Source organism: Astatotilapia calliptera, chromosome 9, assembly GCF_900246225.1.
Source record: "Astatotilapia calliptera chromosome 9, fAstCal1.2, whole genome shotgun sequence".
Taxonomy (NCBI): Eukaryota; Metazoa; Chordata; class Actinopteri; order Cichliformes; family Cichlidae; genus Astatotilapia; species Astatotilapia calliptera.
In genome coordinates this window covers 14,869,813-14,886,036 of record NC_039310.1, presented here as the reverse complement: position 1 = coordinate 14,886,036, position 16,224 = coordinate 14,869,813, and the positions used below count along the sequence as shown (strand labels likewise).

General features: G+C 42.3%; 2 protein-coding genes across 6 annotated transcripts in view; one reads left to right on the top strand and one right to left on the bottom strand.

The window, feature by feature from the left end:
• Positions 1 to 1,506: 1,506 nt before the first annotated feature.
• On the bottom strand, positions 1,507 to 12,614 carry pcyt1ba (phosphate cytidylyltransferase 1B, choline a). 4 transcript variants are annotated; one of them, XM_026179419.1, is made up of 9 exons: positions 11,835 to 12,009; positions 11,415 to 11,758; positions 6,208 to 6,307; positions 4,753 to 4,869; positions 4,497 to 4,648; positions 3,561 to 3,639; positions 3,335 to 3,477; positions 2,869 to 3,057; positions 1,507 to 2,548 (listed from the first exon to the last, which is right to left on the bottom strand). In XM_026179419.1, exons 2-9 carry the CDS (start codon positions 11,493 to 11,495, stop codon positions 2,324 to 2,326), a joined length of 1,086 nt encoding a protein of 361 aa, XP_026035204.1. In that variant the 5' UTR covers positions 11,496 to 11,758; positions 11,835 to 12,009; the 3' UTR covers positions 1,507 to 2,323. The 4 variants fall into 4 exon arrangements, with proteins under 4 accessions (XP_026035204.1, XP_026035202.1, XP_026035205.1 ...); XM_026179417.1 differs by lacking the exons at positions 11,415 to 11,758; positions 11,835 to 12,009 and adding an exon at positions 12,460 to 12,614; XM_026179420.1 differs by lacking the exon at positions 11,835 to 12,009 and having other exon boundaries at positions 11,415 to 11,808.
• A 73-nt stretch (positions 12,615 to 12,687) lies between these two features.
• pola1 (polymerase (DNA directed), alpha 1) overlaps positions 12,688 to 16,224 on the top strand; it is a 65,043-nt gene continuing 61,506 nt past the window's right edge. The window contains exons 1-10 of one of the 2 annotated variants that reach the window (XM_026179415.1): positions 12,688 to 12,750; positions 13,185 to 13,312; positions 13,568 to 13,664; positions 13,769 to 13,846; positions 13,928 to 14,043; positions 14,250 to 14,312; positions 14,578 to 14,679; positions 14,787 to 14,955; positions 15,056 to 15,224; positions 15,990 to 16,162. In XM_026179415.1, coding sequence (XP_026035200.1) covers positions 12,702 to 12,750; positions 13,185 to 13,312; positions 13,568 to 13,664; positions 13,769 to 13,846; positions 13,928 to 14,043; positions 14,250 to 14,312; positions 14,578 to 14,679; positions 14,787 to 14,955; positions 15,056 to 15,224; positions 15,990 to 16,162 — 1,144 coding nt within the window. In that variant the 5' untranslated portion in view covers positions 12,688 to 12,701. Of the gene's footprint in view, positions 12,751 to 13,184; positions 13,313 to 13,567; positions 13,665 to 13,768; positions 13,847 to 13,927; positions 14,044 to 14,249; positions 14,313 to 14,577; positions 14,680 to 14,783; positions 14,956 to 15,055; positions 15,225 to 15,989; positions 16,163 to 16,224 lie in introns of both variants that reach the window. The other variant, XM_026179414.1, reaches the window with a different exon arrangement.

The window sequence follows — 16,224 nt, the reverse complement described above, 5'->3', positions numbered from 1 at the left end:
TATTTCAATCAGTTTGTGATCTGGACTTTGACTTATTCTTTTCGTTTTCAGCCATTCTGTTGTAGAATTGCTGCTGTGCTTGAGATTGTTATCCTGTAGCATGACCCAGTTAGAGTCCAGCTTTAACTGACTGAAAGGTGACCTCACATTTGACTCTATAATAGTTTGGTTTACAGATGAATTCATGGTCTGCTTAGTGACTGGAAGGTGTCCTGGTCCTGTGGCTGTAAAATAAGCCCTAATCATTACCGCACCACCACCGTGCTGACAGCTGTGTTTGGGTTTCTCTGCTTATTATGGGAAAAATCCAGAGGTCTTGTGGTTTGTTCAAATGCAGCTTTGCAAGCCTGAGCTGTGCGGTGTTCTTTATATAGAGAAAACCCCTCCAGACCAAAAAAACTGCTGAAACCTCTGCTTTCACACTTACTTATCCTTCTAATTGTTGTGGAAGGTGGAAATAATGATACAGTCTAATAGGTTGTATCTTGTTTCACATACGTAATTTTTTAAAACAGCTAAGGATTGGATTATTTTTATGTCCTGATATTTGAAAAAGTAGAAGTGAAAGACTCCATACCTTCTTTTTCACATGACCACTACCTACACCAGTTTCCATATATGTGTGCTATTGGGGTTTTATATTGTTTTTAATATCAAACTAAAGTGTAACAGTGTAGGAAATACCACACAGACCGTCACTGGAGTTTAACAGTGTTCTTTGCACATTTCCCACTAATTCAACTCTTTATTTGCACAAAGTTGAGTCAGCTATTGAACTAAAGTCATTCCCCCCCCCCAGTCTCTATTGACCTTTAACTTTTTAGCGTCAATTAAAAAGTCTAAAAGTCTGCTTCATATTCTGTTATACATTTTTTTTCTTTTATTCACATTTTGATTCATTTGAACATTAAAATAAATAATAAAAAAAAGACACACATTCCCAAATTTTGTTCATATAGTGCAGATTAACATGTAGTGCGTACAGGACATTAAGATCTCTACGTTGCATTATAGGGTACTTACTGTGTTGTTGGGGTGGAAGAGAGGTCTGCTCAGATGTGAGCAACGTACATTTCTAATCATCGCAGCGAGAACAGCGCTATGTTCAAGCCTGACGATTCACCCGCTGAGCTTTAATATTTTTGAGATATTTCAAGTATCGTCAGAGTTTGTCAGGTTTTTGTGGACGGCTGACATCAGATCCCAAAGAGCCAAAGAAATCTCTGCTAAACATGAAAAAAGACTTAAAAAATGACATGGCTTTTTTTTTTAATGGTGAAAATCCACAAGTGCTTCCTTTAACAGGTGAGACGCAACCTTTTATATGGCTAGATGTGAGAGTGATAACATTACCTCTTTGTGGAGTCTAAAAAATGCAATTTACATTCAAGAGGTTAATAAACAAAGGCTCTATTTTTTCTATTTCATCAAACTATTTGTTGCATGAAGCCTCAAGGATTGGATTTTGTGTCTCTTTTACAATCAGCAAAAAAAACCCCAAAAATGTGATCTTTAAAAGTTGTGTTTATGTCTTTTTTTCTGTATCTTGATGGGTTTTGCTTAGGATTTTTTGCACATATCATCTGCATTTCAGAAACTTGACAATATACGTTCTTCTTCTGAGCTCCTGCAGAGAATTTATTATGAATATCTTAGAAGTAACTTGTGATTAGTGAATTTCAATGTGATCGTTTTTGTGAACACGGTCTAAAACAGCAAAGGCCGTGCGTTATCCAAGCATCGCCTCAGCTACTCTTAGGGTTCGCAGGGGTCTGTCGTTTAAATTCTGTTTAACTAGCACAAAATTACACAAAATGAATGAAACCAGTTTCAGTGTAGACGATATGTAGAACTGAATGTAAGACGAGGTGTTTCTGTAAGTCTGTGCCTACTCACGCATAGCTATCACACCGGTTACAAGAAAACTAGGCATCGTGAAGAGAAAATGATAATCTCACATAATAAGACAAAAAAACAAAACTGATGATATATAAGCAAGCTGTTTGACAGTCTCTATCAGTGCTGGACAGTCAAAGATGCTGCACGGGATTTCTGTCCTTACAAAATCTGACACTGTGTCCTCATCTTCTTCCTTCCTCTTCCTCCTGTCTGCTTGGTTGCCCAGAAACAACAGAGACAGTGATGGCTTCTTAGCTCTGCAGCTCAGATTCCCCATGATCACCGTCTGCATTGCATATTTGCAACATCCTTGAGGGTAACTGTTTTTCAGTTTGTCAGCCAGTGTTTGGAGGAGTGTGTGCATGTGTTTGTGAGTGAGGTGTGTTGCGTGTGAGTGTGCGCGTGCGCGGGTTGGTGTGACCGTCTACTTCTCGTCTTCATCCCCTTCGCTCATGCTGCTTATAGAGGCAGACGCTCCTTTTGGGGAGGTGGGGGGCGAGGGCCGCGCGTTGTGCCAGCGGGCGGGGGGAGACGGGGGAGAGGGTGAGCGCAGGGGGGAAAGTTCGCGGGGAGGGCTATTGCTGGGCGACTCTCTGGGAGACAGAGCGTAGGAGAGCATTCGACCACTGCGCTCCTGAAACACTTGTTTCTGCACAGAGAGGGGAAAGAAGATTGAAATGTTAGGAAATCAGATCACCTGAGAAAACTGAATGTGACGGGGCGCGCTCTGTGGCGCCGCTGCAGGGGAGGCTGACACACCAGAGCTGCATCGGCTCATCACGCCTCCCCTGCAGCGGCGCCACAGACTGGGCCCAACCACACTGGACTTGTTATCACATCAAAGTACAAGCGACAGGGAATAAAACTTGAAAATGTGTCAAAGACATTCCAGTGACCAAACGATATTAAGTATTTTAAAGTTTTTTCTATATTTAGTAAGCGTTGACATTGCATTGCATAGTTACTTACCCATGTCCCATCAGGTCCAAATAATTCTAGGAAGTTTCCGATGAATTCTCTGGATTTTTCTTCCCATTTCTGAATCAGGTCGTGACTCTTCTCCTCCACGCGGTAAACAAAATGCTTGCTCTTTTCCTCAACTGTGCGAACTTTCTCCTTCATCCGATCCACTTGGTTCTGTAGCCGGTACTTCTTCTCCTGAAGGCACAAAATATTGCGGATAATTGCCACGTTTTTGGAGAACCAGAACCTAAATCAAAAATTGTGAATGTTGTAAATAGGAAGCATATGTCTGAGGTCAGTTTTCAACACCGCAGCTTTGTAGTCACATCGCAAATTAAGCTCCATACAACTGTGATGCACAATATCCAAAGACCTGTTACTTTCTCAAAAGAAGAAAATCAGCTTTTTTTCACATTAATCTGTGCTAAGCTGATGTTTAGAAATACAACACAGTGCAGTAAAATGTTCTCACATTGATGTAGCTGACATTAAGCTCCTTGGCCGTGTAGCCACGTTGAAGGTTGCGTCGGGCGTAGACGTCATAGTCTCTGACAATTCTCGTAATCAGGTCAGAGGTGGAGATTCCTTCTGTGCGTTGCGTGGGTACAAACATCCCTAATATACACACACACACAGCAGGTATGTTTTATGGTGGAAAACACAGTTATTTTATGTCCTTTTAATCATCAGACACTGACCTGCCTCCTTGATGTGTTTGTAAACGTCCTCACTTCCTGCTGAGGAGTATGGAATATCATCATGAGCCACAAAATCGATCTGAGGAACAATCAAAGGACACGCACTGTTGGCACACACAAAAGTGAACGTGCAGCAGAGGTCTTTCAAGGGCAAAATATGCATGCTTAAAGTTAGACATGGCATGGTTATGAACACATCATTGCACACAGAATTTCAGGGTGATAGTCACAAGCGTCTCATCATTAGAGGTCTCCTAAATAGTAAAGAAAATTTCCTTACTCACAGCATAGCATCCTCCTCAAATACTTTACTCACTAGCTACAGGTATTAGGTCACAGGTGACAGGTTTGTATAAGTGGATGTGTGCAATACATATAGTAAATTTACTAATACTTCTACTCGAAGCACTCGAGCTTCATTCACCCGTTTACACACATTCACATAGCGCGTTTGTTCTCTTCCTCTAAGCATTTCATTCGTACACTCTGACAGATGCACTGATGGGGAGTTGGGGTTCAGTATTTGCTCCCTGGGGATCAAACTACTGATCTTCTGATAAGTGAATGACCAGCTCTACCTGTATATCAAAGCACAGCAGCATTAAAGGAGCTAAACTAGATTAGACTAGATCTGAGTGAAATATAATTGAATTTAATAGCAAAACTAAACTAAAATAAACTTAATTGCTAACACTGCCTGCACCATTGACTGAATGTGAGCAGGTAAGTTTCTTTCAGGTAACTTCACCCTGAAACCACAAACTTTAAAGCCCAAGGAACTGTCAAGATCCTAATTTTGAGCAACAAGTGTCTCAAAACTTAGCCGATTAGTGAACAAAATATTTCATCCAGTTTAAAGCTTATATAGTTCAAACCCCCGCCTCCCACACACACACACACACACACACACACACACACACACACACACACACACACCTTGTGTTTCTCAAGGAACTCAGGCGTGAGAGTCCAGGGTGCATCTCTCAAGACCTCATCGACATAGCGGCAGTGTCTCAGCGCCTCGTAACGTTCGTGCTCCGTCATGACCGTGAAGCCCTTGTACTTGTGGGTTAGTTCATCACTGCACACTGTTTTAAGAGCACAGCAGCAACATACATAAAACTCGTGTGAGGTGTGGTGATTAAATAACAAATCTGGACAGGTGAAACCGTACCAGTGTGGTCTGTCTTACCTCCTACTATGAGGTAGGTGTTTGGAAAGAGATTCTTGGCCTGCATGAGAGCACGAGCGTGTCCAGAGTGGAATAGGTCAAAGATGCCATCTGCGTAGACTCTGACTGGCCGGTCCACTGAAAATACAGAAACACAAAAACAGTACAACATCACGGGAACAGGTAAGCATAAGTGAAGTGGTGTGCTGTTAGAGTAACAGTGGATATAGCCTCGAGTCAAACACAGAAACAGAGAATACTTACAGTACTTTTGCACAGCTTCATCTGGAGCCACAGAGGCTCATTTAAACATTTTTAAATGTTTCCGAGCATGATCAAATTGGCAGTGCTTTTGGAGTCAAAGGATTTTTTTCCTCTTTATTGTTTTCTGACTGTTTTTCACCAGCTTTGGATTCGACTAGGGTCAGCATCACTGCTGGTAGCATGAGCCAACACCTGGACCCAACAGCGGTTGCACAGGTTGTCCAACTCCTCCAGGATTGCACATCAGTGGGTGCCATTGTCAGAAGGTTTGGTGTCTCCCAGCACAGCCTCAATAGCACGCAGGAGATACCAGGAGACAGACAGTTATTCTAGAAGAGCTGGACAGGGCTCGGTATCTGCTCCTTAGTGCAGAAGGAACAGGATGAGCACTGACCCAAAGAAATGACCTCCAGCAGGCCACTGGTGTGAGTACAAGCTACTGAGTACCATAGTGAGTTGGTGCAATTAAACTTCAGCAAAATTGACTAGCCTCCTGCTTTCATTCCTAAACCATTACACAGTCCACATCAATGTAGATATCCAGCATGATTTTTTCTAATGTGTTTTCAAAGCGTTACAATAATTTGTTTGAGCAGTTTATAGCCATACCTTTTTAAATAACATGCTAACAGACATAAAGACAAAGACAAAAGAAAGAAAGAGACTCTTTTGTGGAAGTAATGAGTGTAGTTGAACTGCCAGCAAGTTACTGCAATATGTAGTTAAACCCCTACATTAATTACAAGTTCAGTCGTCCCCAGCAGTGGTGGTGACATGAAAAGGACCAGTAATGACTTGCCCATTTCAGTCCAATTATCTTGTAAAAACACATGCTATTATCTCACATACTATAATTAATGTAGCAGTGCAAGTACAAGAATACATGGGAAGTGGCAGCTGTAAAAATGGCAACAGCAGACAACAACACATTTAGTGGAAGGAGTTAGCACAGAACTAGTGGTGGTAATGACATCAGGGGTAAGAGTGTAGTAGCTGCTCTGAGAGTTCATAGTACAAACACTTGGAACAGAACCATTAGTTGCAAGAGCAATAGGAGCTGTAGCAGTGGTGGTAGTAGTAGTAGAAAAAGAAGTGATTGTGATAGAGTAGTGCAGTAGGAGATGTTGCAGATGAATGCTGTAAATGGAAAACATCAAAGCTGGGAGAAGACTGTGCGCAAGACAGGAGGATACCAAACAGCAGGAGGTCTACCTGGGGTGCCTTTGCAGGCCTGAGCAATGGTGAGCTTCTCATGAGGCGCGCGACAGTCACAGCTGGTCTCATTGGCAAAGATGGCAGGCTCCGTGAGAGTCTGGGACAGAGAGTGACCAGGTTAAACAGAGAATGAACGAGGGAGACTGATGATAGTTACTTCAGCATCCAAAAGCATTGCAGAGAAACACACTCATCTATCACTTCAGCTATGCACAGCATGCCTCCTTTTTCACGCCCTTCCCCACTTACTGTAACCTCCATTAAGTTATTGATCATAGCTGATGTCTGCGCTCTATTGGGACAGCAGCGCATGAAACAGACAGCGCTGCACTCAGTGTTATCGATCAGTCGGTGTGTGCGGGCAGACATTTACCTTTTCGCAAACCTGTGTGTGCATTGACATGACGGCACAGATAGATAAAGAGTAGAGCTACTGATTCAAAAACCTCCCAGGAAAAATGCAAAACAAGAAGAGCACTTGTGCAGCAAACTCAACAAGGTGAGGAGAGTTATCACTAGGAAAGGAAGCACAGGTGAGATATGGGTGCCTGTTAGCGTGTGTCAAAGCTACATCAAGGTTAAAGTGTTGCAGCACGCCTGAAAATGTGTCTTTTCGTGCCATCTGTTAACTGCAGGAGAAACGCTGAATCTCATTCACACAGATAAAAGGGACCTGGAGTCAGCACAGAACAGAAAGCCGTGGGAGTGTGAGAGGAGGAAGAAAGGATGGAGACAGATTCAGCCTCTTTGGAATAAACAGGCACCTGACGTCAACATGTATCCTCCAGGAGCAGCAACCGGCCTGGCATGGAGACAAACCAGTAAACGTGACACAGAGAAGGTGAGTCGGAGGGGGTTTTAAAAAGGTAAATAGATTTTTAAAAAAAAGAAAACACAGAGCTAGAGGGCAGATTCTATTTGCATATATGTATGCATCAGTAGTCCATTATAATGAAGGGGAAAATGATGCCAAATATTTTATATTGACCTTAAAACAGTACCTCACTGCCATAAATCAAAAAAGAAACATGCCGCTATTGTTTACTGAATTTTTATTACCAACCTCGAATTTGAGTAACAAATCAAGACCCACCTCGGTATCCTTATGAACCTTTCTCACTATACCCTTTAACAGACAGCTTATAAACTCTTGTGCCACTTAATGCATTGGTCAAAATTTCCAGTTAGGTATCTCAAAACTTTGATTGCTTAGAAGTCAGTAAGTTGACATTTTGAGACACCTGACTCAAAATGTCAACATTTATCCCTGCTGACTGATAGTGACCAGAAAGGTGGAACCAAAGACAGACTGCAGGAGAGAGTTCATGAACTGCAAAAGCAAGCTTTAGTGGCAGCTATCCAAGTTCAAAACACAAGAAACTAAAATAAGCAAACAGATGATGTGATAAAAGATGAAAGAAAGACAGAAAACTGACAAATAATGAGAAACAGGGGGAGAGGCACACAGGGGAACACAGTCAGCAACAGGTAAAAATCATTAGGGAAGGCAGACAGGAAGCAAAACAAAAGAAAACAATTTTCAAAGTAAAAGCCGGTAATGATTTAAAGAGGCTGAGAGATACCAACAGTAACACTTAGCAAGATGACAGAGAGAAGGGAGCGGAGAGGGACCAAGGCATAAACACAGAAATGCAACAGAGAGAAGCACAAAAAGAAACACCAGAAATGTGCTAATAAACCAATAATAGAACCAAAACAACTTCTATTAAAAACTCTAAGACAGAGGTAAGCAACTCCAGGCCTCGAGTGCCGGTGTCCTGCAGGTTTTAGATGTATCCTTGATTCAACACAACTGATTTAATGGCTAAATTACCTCCTCAACATGTCTTGAAGTTCTCCAAAGGCCTGGTAATGAACTAAGCATTTGATTCAGGTGAGTTGCCTACCCCTGCTCTAAGATAATAAAATAAAATAAAACAGCTACACACTTAACACCACCACAACTAAGACTTGTAATATCCTAGAATTATAAAAGAAACAAACAGAACCTCGAACTTAAACACATTAAGTAAAGAACTCAAAACAAGTATCGAAGGCAAACAGTAGACAGTTAGATCCTGACTGGTCCTGTCTCAGTATTAGAGATAAGTAAGTAATTTTGCCACCTTTGTGCCACATGAATGCATGCTTGTACTTCTCTAACTTTGGAAATGCACATGGCTGGATCATAGATGAATATTTGTTTTCCCAAAAAGGAGTTCAAATTGCACATGTATAAGCTGCACAGTATAGCCTGCCTATGTGCAACAGCTGTGCTTTGTGGTCATTTCTTTTGTCCTGTCTTCCTCCCCTCACCACCAACCGGCCCCTCCCTGTGCGTGGTTCTGCCAGAGGTTTCTTCCTGTTAAATATACGTTTTTCCTTCCCACTGCCACCAAGTGCTTCCTCATAGAGGGTCATCTGATTGTTGGGTTTTCTCTGTATTATTGTAGGCTCTTTACATTACAATATAAAGCATCTTGAGGCGACTGTTGTTGTGATTTGGTGCTATACAAATAAAACTGAGCTGAATTGAATTTCTGTATTATGTGAGCTTCATCAAATGATTACATTGAGTTTAAGGAAAGAAGGAAAGGTTTCCAATACATACTGTGTCAACAAAAACTAAAGTTTTCCTTGGACATTTTGGCACAATATGAATGAATTTACGCAGGTAATACATTAAATCACAGTGTGGACTAGCCCCTCAAAGTACTTTTTCCATCCTTTATCATCCCTTCACTCATAAGTACCTTTCCATCTCTATCCTTGAGCTTCCTAACCTGCTGCACATCCTTTCCAGCTTGATCTCTCTGCTTAGCCAATCAATACAAGTCCTTTTCCTTCCTTAGTGTCCAGCCTCACATAGAACTCACTACAAGCCTTTTCCTTTGCCTCTTCTATTATCTACACATAGCCTCCCAGTAGTCCTGCCTACTGTCTTCATCAATCTGACAATCTAACTTTTGCTTTGCTAACCTCTTCCTTTAAATGCTTTCCTATACTTCCTCATTCCACTGCACTTACAGACAACACTACAGCCAGGAGGTGTTGGTTAAAAGTGTTTATTAGAGCTTAAAAGTGAATACATGCATAACTCCTAATATGCACTATGATCCAGAAAGCATTAAGTTTAAAAGGTTTATCACAATGTGCTCTTTCTGTACTAGATTGCAATTTTTTTTAAGATAAAGCAAAAGAGGACCAACCTGCATGCACAATCTTACCCTAATGAACATTTTGCTGTTCGTCATGTTAAACAATCCTACCTGTCATAAACTGACCCACCAATTTCCAATTCAAGGACATTAGAGTTAAATCAGGGCTGCAACAGAACTGGAGGAGCAACCTCATCACCTGTGATTCACCTATGGCCCAGGAAGAACAGAGCTCCACCATCTGAACACAGCAGATGGTAAAGACTGAAAACCAAGTGACCAGAGGTACAGGCACCTGACCTATCAGAGCAGGCGCTCAGTAATGCCCACTCTGGCACAAGCAAAGAACATCTGGCATAAGAAGGATTAAGGCTGGGGGGAAAGAGAGAGCCACAGGGACATGGGACATGAGACTAACAATGAGATTGGCTCTCAAGAAGAAAAAATGGCTTGATGGAGTGGAGACAGAGGTGAGGAAAAGGCAAAATGGAGAGTTTTTAGGAGCATTAAAGCCAGAAATCACACCAGGGTGAGCAATCATCAAAAGAGATAAGAAAGAGTATCCTAAACTAGGAGGCTCTGTAATCCTCGCTGCAGCATTTTCGCCCTCAGCAGGACGTTCATGCTATGTTGGCTACCGTACGGACCCCTTCCTTCTTTTGGCAACACACTCATTAACACCCACACACACACTGTCCACTCAGCACTCTAAGCATATCCCACAGCCACATGCTGAGGGGATCTGTTTCATAACAGGACCCTTTGTCTCCCTCTCTGTCACACACACTCTGTGCGCAATGGAAGACGAGAAAACGCACACAGGCGCGGATGCCCTACCGTTCGGGGATGAGGGCAGGTGTGTTCAAGCTCCTCCATTATTCCCAAAGACTCATGGGATGCAGCTGTGGTCCCTCTGATATGTGACTCAGCATCAGTGAAACGATGCCTCTCCTCACCACTCTGTCTCCTTCCTCTGTTCCCCCGCCCACTCTCCGCTCTGCCTCTCTGTCTGTCCTCTCCTCCTCATCTGATCCTCTCTGCTGCAGAGACGCAAACTCATGGCAGAGGCCTCACTCTGACTATTTTTTGGAATAAAAAAATCTGCCTTCCGCGTTTTAATAGCAATTTAAAAAGCGCCAAGCGCCGTCTGTTAAAACACAGTTATATTCCCGTTAGTCTTGCGCCATATTAAAGCTTTAACATAAAACACTTCTCCGAGTTAAAAGGCTTTTAACCCTGTCTGCTCAGGGGTGCCCCTTTAGGGTATACGGGGAAACACCAGAGCACTCTTCTTTTGATTGCTTGACTCTATGTTGAAATCCTCACATGGGAAAACATATTTGGCACGACCTGTCTGTTTATTACTGTGTACTAACAAATGAGCACAGATTCAACCCAAAACAGTGAGGAGATGAATTAAGAGATCACACTGGCATCTTTTCACGAGCCGCGAGTGAATCTGTGTCTGCGTAAACGATCTCTGCGCGCTGAGGAGCTTTCTCCATGGCGACGGAAAAGAGGAGAGAGAGCTCCATGAGGTAGCCAATGAGAGAGGACCGCCAGTATACCCGGTGAAGATTGGTTGAGCAGGCCATAGCACCATCAGTGAAAAATGGCACTGAGTGGCACCGTTATCCGCCAAACACTGATTTAAATAGATGTATGTGGGTTTTCACGTGTCTAGTGTATGTGCTTATCTTTGTGTGAGATTTGTAAACAAACACGATTGTGGGAAAGAAGAAGCTAAAAAAAACTGTGCTGACTAGTTTAGTATCCCTCATTGCATAACTTAAGGTAGACCAAGCACCTATAAAGTACAGCAGTGCATTTGACTGTAATATGACCGTCGTATTTTAATATTTGGAGCATTTTCTTTAGGGTTAGATTCCGACCACTCACAAAAGTTTACCCTCCAAGCTAACGGGCAAAACTTACCCCCGCAAATCCTCACCAAAAAGAAGAAGAAAAAAAGTCAACAAATGGAATAGGCATATAAATTGCGCATAAAGGAACAATTATTTTAATGTCTATATAGGGATGTCTTACCTTTAGAGATCCTCTTCTGCGACAAAAAGGCGCGACAGGTGCGCAAGAGGAATGCGCTCTGACGCGTCGTTGTTTCACCATGGCGGAACAAACAAAATATCACAATCAGACTCACTTTTTCTCTGCTTTGCTCTTTATAAAGTGAGTGAGCTGCGCAGCGGCAAAAGTGCAGCAGAGCAACAGCAAGCTGTTTGTCTACTCTGACCAAAGGACGCATCAGCTGCTCAGCGCTGATGAGCAGCGACAACTGTGGGCCATAGTCGATATAGCAGAGCTTACGGTAGACTTCCTCAGATTTGTACCTCAGCAAACGGCCTAATTCATGCAATCTGCAACTTCTTACCCTAATGAGAACAAGTGGAAAAAGCGTAATGTTGTAAAGACAAAAATAAGATGAATACTACAAAGAGCGTTTCTAACCTGGAGTGTACCGTGCAGTCCTCCGGAACCTGGCGGAGTAATCACTGTCTTTTAATGTATAGAAAGCCAAAATAAGCTGTGTGAATGAAGGACAAAACACGCTTTGTGTTCTCATTATTGGACGCACTGTGTCTCTGTGGCCCCAATCTGGGACAGGAATCTATTGTCCTCTCCATGGACCGGTTTGGTTGCTGTGGAAACCAGCTTCACTGGGGTAGCCAGGCTTTGAAAAACAGGGCAAAATAATGGCCCCAGTTCTAAAAATCCCCAGATTTATAGAATGGTTTAAAAGTTTTTTGTTTTATAAATTTATATTGTTCTTGTTTTGTTTCTTTTAGTCAAATTGCGATGCAATTTTATTAAATAAAAAGAAATAAAAAGTCACTATAAACTCGTTTGAACCTCATACAATATTTAGGCTAATATCATATAAATTGACTTTTTGAGACCACTTTTGACAAATTTTTTGCTCAGAAACTTTCTCTGATTTGCATTTTAAACTTCTTTAAGTTACATAAACGTGGTTTCTGTGTAAATTCTGAAAACGGTCGAAATTGTGAATATATTTTCAGCGCATGCTCTGTTTGCCACATCGCGCCAGACCTCAGTAATCACACACACTTACCTGCCAGATAAATGTAATCAGGTAAAAAGGGGAGAAGATAGGGCGCAGCCCGTAGGGATTGTACAACACTGCCACCTTGCGGACAGAGGTGAGATAGCGTGCCAGTTTATTGGTTGGGCGCTCTGTCGTCACTTCCGACATATGACTTTCCCCGGGAAGACGATTTGGCGCGAGCTGTTCTGTTGTTGTGTTGACCTGCCATAACCGTACGAATAAATAAGACAAAACCCCCACTTCTCCCCATGGCTCCAGTGTCAAACCCTGAGAAAGACATGGACGCTCCGGACGGCGGTGAGTTTTGGACCTCGCACTTCTGTTTTTGTTGACTTTTGGCGACATTGCGGTGGCAAAGCGAAGAAGCTAGCTGACACGTTAGCTAGTTCAGATTATGTTAATACGCCTGCTATCAGGCTTCGCTCATTAACACCCAAAGTGCCCACCGTTGTCTGCTTGCCAGCGTTTTCCACTGTAAAAGGGGTATTATTAAGGTTCAAGCAGGAGGACATGAAGGTAGCTACCAGAAGAGCGTTGATGCAAAGGTCTGTTAACTTCTGTGGCGCTTCGAGAACGACAAAAATCTATATAATGACCACCAGTAAGTCTGCAGACGTTTAAATTGAATGGTAAAAGAAACAGGGGTCAGGTCGATCTGGCATGTGTGTATTATATGTTTGAAGAAACGAGTCAAATGGCCCTTCCTCATACTGCGTTGTCTTGACCCTCAGACGATGGAAGTGAAGCCTGTGGTTTGGCGAAGACTCGCTCCAGACGGGAGAAACGGGAGAAGGTGGGGAGGAAGTCCGCACTGGAACAGCTCAAAAAGGCTAAGATGGGAGAGAAGATCAAGTATGAGGTATGAAAGGCAGCCATATCACTGGTTCCTGGTTTAAGGTGTGTGAAGAATGTGTTAAATTGCATCAAACACCTGTTTTAACTGCGTCACTGTGGCTTAATAAACAAAGCTGGTTAAGTCTCTCCATACTTCCTTTTACAGCATCTGTTTTTCACTCATTAAAATGATTCATGCTTTTCTCTATCCTAGGATGCTGTATGCAGGTGTCATTTCACAGTAGTACACCTGTGTTTTAACCAGTGTTGTGTTTTTCAGGTGAAGGAGTTCAGCAGTGTGTATGAGGAGGTGGACGAGGATGAGTACTCAAAGATGGTACGAGAGAGGCAAGAGGATGACTGGATTATTGATGATGGTTAGTGTCAGTTACCTCAGCCTGCTGTAGGAATATTTATACTGTGCCAACGTCACAATTGTTTTATTACCTCTCCTTTTTTTTTCTTTTTCTTTTTTTGCCAGATGGAACAGGATACGTGGAGGATGGACGAGAAATCTTTGACGATGATTTGGATGATGATGTAGTGGAAGACAAAAGGGGTAAACACAAGGAGTTGATCACATTTTCTGGAGTAAGTTGTCCAGATCAGGTGCATGAATAGGTTTTGTTTGTTTTATCAGGAAAAGGAGGCGCCAAAGGAGCTGACTCAAGGAAGAATGTGAAGAAATCTGTCGTAGCCAAACCCAACAGCATTAAGAGCCTATTCATGAACAGCAACGTCAAGAGGCCTGCTGAGGTATGTGTTTGTTAGCATCTTTGATTTGCTTCTGTGAAAAATGCCCCGTGCAGTCTACATGTAATGATTTCTGTGCCTGCATGGTGCTTTGGATATTCCAGTCAATGTAAAGCTTAACAACATCCAGCTTTTTTATTTTTATTTTTTATTTTTATTTTTTGTCGTTATGCATTTGTCAGATGTTTTTGTACTTTTGTCTCTTACAGAAAGATGTGGATCTGTCCAAAGATGACCTGTTAGGGGATATCTTACAGGACCTGCACTCTGAGGTTGGTAATTCTTCATTTAAACATGTGACAGTAGTCTGTAGCAAGGCGTTTTCATCTATTAACCACACTTGTGATTACACATACTATTCTAAAATTTGCAATGTTTTATTATGTTTCTTTTCTCACCATTTTTTTTACTTTTCTCCTGTTTGGGCATGATGACATATTCCCTTCTACTTTTTTTTTCTTTTAAAGGCTGTAATTTCTTTCTTTTGGTGTCTTAGCCTTTGTTAATATGGCTTTAAAATATGCTCCGTCTTTCCAGAAACCAGCTCTTCTGACCCCGCCACCTGTGGTGACTCTAAAGAAAAAGAAATCTGTGGGATCACCCATGAATCCCTTCTCTATCAAACCTCAGTTGCCAAAGGTAACTCACTCCACCCTCCTAATCAAAGCATATTGATTAGCTCTTTAGACATGTTTATAAAGTGGCTTACCTGAAATTATAACGAATCATCATCCCTTTGATAGCAGGACTCACCCTCAGCTGCTGGGGTAAAGGCAAAAGTGATTCGAACGCCACCATCACACTCTGCCCCCAGGTCATCAGTCCGTCCTCCTTCGTCCACATCTGCTTCTCTTGTGGCAAAGCAGAAGGTAAAAGTGGAAGAGCTGAATGAAGAAGACAAGAACGAAGAAGAAGGTAATGAAGATAGTTTCTAATCTCTTGCCTTTTTTTTTTTTTTTTTTTTTGCTTTGTGAAAAGTTTATGCACTAACTTTACATTTTAACATGTTCCTCAGTGAATGATGCCATGGCATTTGATGAGATGGACTTTGATGAACCGATGGAGGTTGGCCTTGAGGAGGAGGCCCCTGTAGTGAAAGACGATGCGGAGTCTAAACATGAAGTAGCAGCAGTGACTGCAGTCAAAGTTGAGGCCAAAGGTGAACCTCAGGATCCAGTCCTCATGTGAGTTTTTCATGCCTTTAGTTCAGCCTCATTTTATTTCCCATAGTTGTAGTTCTATGGGTTGTGCTAAAATTGCTGTCTTTCAGTCCCGAGGAAACGAAGCAAGGACAAGGAAAATATAAAATGCATATAGCAAAATTAACCCGGTGCTTATGTGAGTCAATTTAAATGCCATTTAAACAGGTGTTTACTCCTGTGGCATCTGTTCCTCCCGTGTTTTACCTGCACATGCCGGTGTTTCTAAAGGAATTCGAAAAGCTAAATGCGATGGCTGATTATTGCATTGGGCTATTATGAAAATGACTGCAATTCAGTTCACTTCAGTGGTTCACAAATGTATCTGGGTCAAACAGCAGGGCTCCATACATTAAAGAAGAAGACAAAACATGTCACTCTTCTGTGTCACACCTGCAGTCAATCCCCCACAAAACATTGCTGGACTCATTAAGGTCTGAAATGATTGTAGCTTTGAGTAACTCCAGATTAAAAATAAAGATCTAAGCCGTCTTGTTGTGTTGTTAACTTGCAGGAAGTCAAAAATGAATTCCCCAGCAAGTGAGCAGCATTTAAAGTTGTTCACACTTGCTTTTAAAAACGTGGGAGTCTTGTGTTGCCTGATTATATATTGACTGCGTTGTGCAGTCAGTTTGATGATTGCAGGTGCAGTTAGCATGACCCACAGAACTAATTATGTTCTTAAACTGGAATAGTTCACATATGAGCAGATGGGTTTTTAGCAGTTTCTTTGCTGTGTTCCTTGTCAAGGTCCAGCAGAATTGGAAGCTCTTGGGGACAAGAGGAGGAGGGCGGAGGTAACGACGCTCCGGCCGAGGTGCAGGTCGATTCCAGCCAACTTCCTCTGGTGGAGGGCCCGGACGGGGAGCAGGTTTTCCGCTTTTATTGGTTGGATGCTTTCGAAGACCCATACAACCAACCAGGTGGGTCCCATTTTCACCCACTGTGAGGATAAAATACAATGCGGTTACGTTTACTGTTTTTA

Coding starts and splice junctions, on each gene's coding strand:
- pcyt1ba (XM_026179417.1), bottom strand. CDS start 12,600: ATGTCGGAAGTGACGACAGAGCGCCCAACCAATAAACTGGCACGCTAT. Junction 6,308..12,459: donor TGATTACATTTATCTGGCAG/GTAAGTGTGTGT, acceptor TCTCTGTCCCAG/ACTCTCACGGAGCCTGCCAT. Junction 2,549..2,868: donor TTGGACCTGATGGGACATGG/GTAAGTAACTAT, acceptor CTCTCTGTGCAG/AAACAAGTGTTTCAGGAGCG.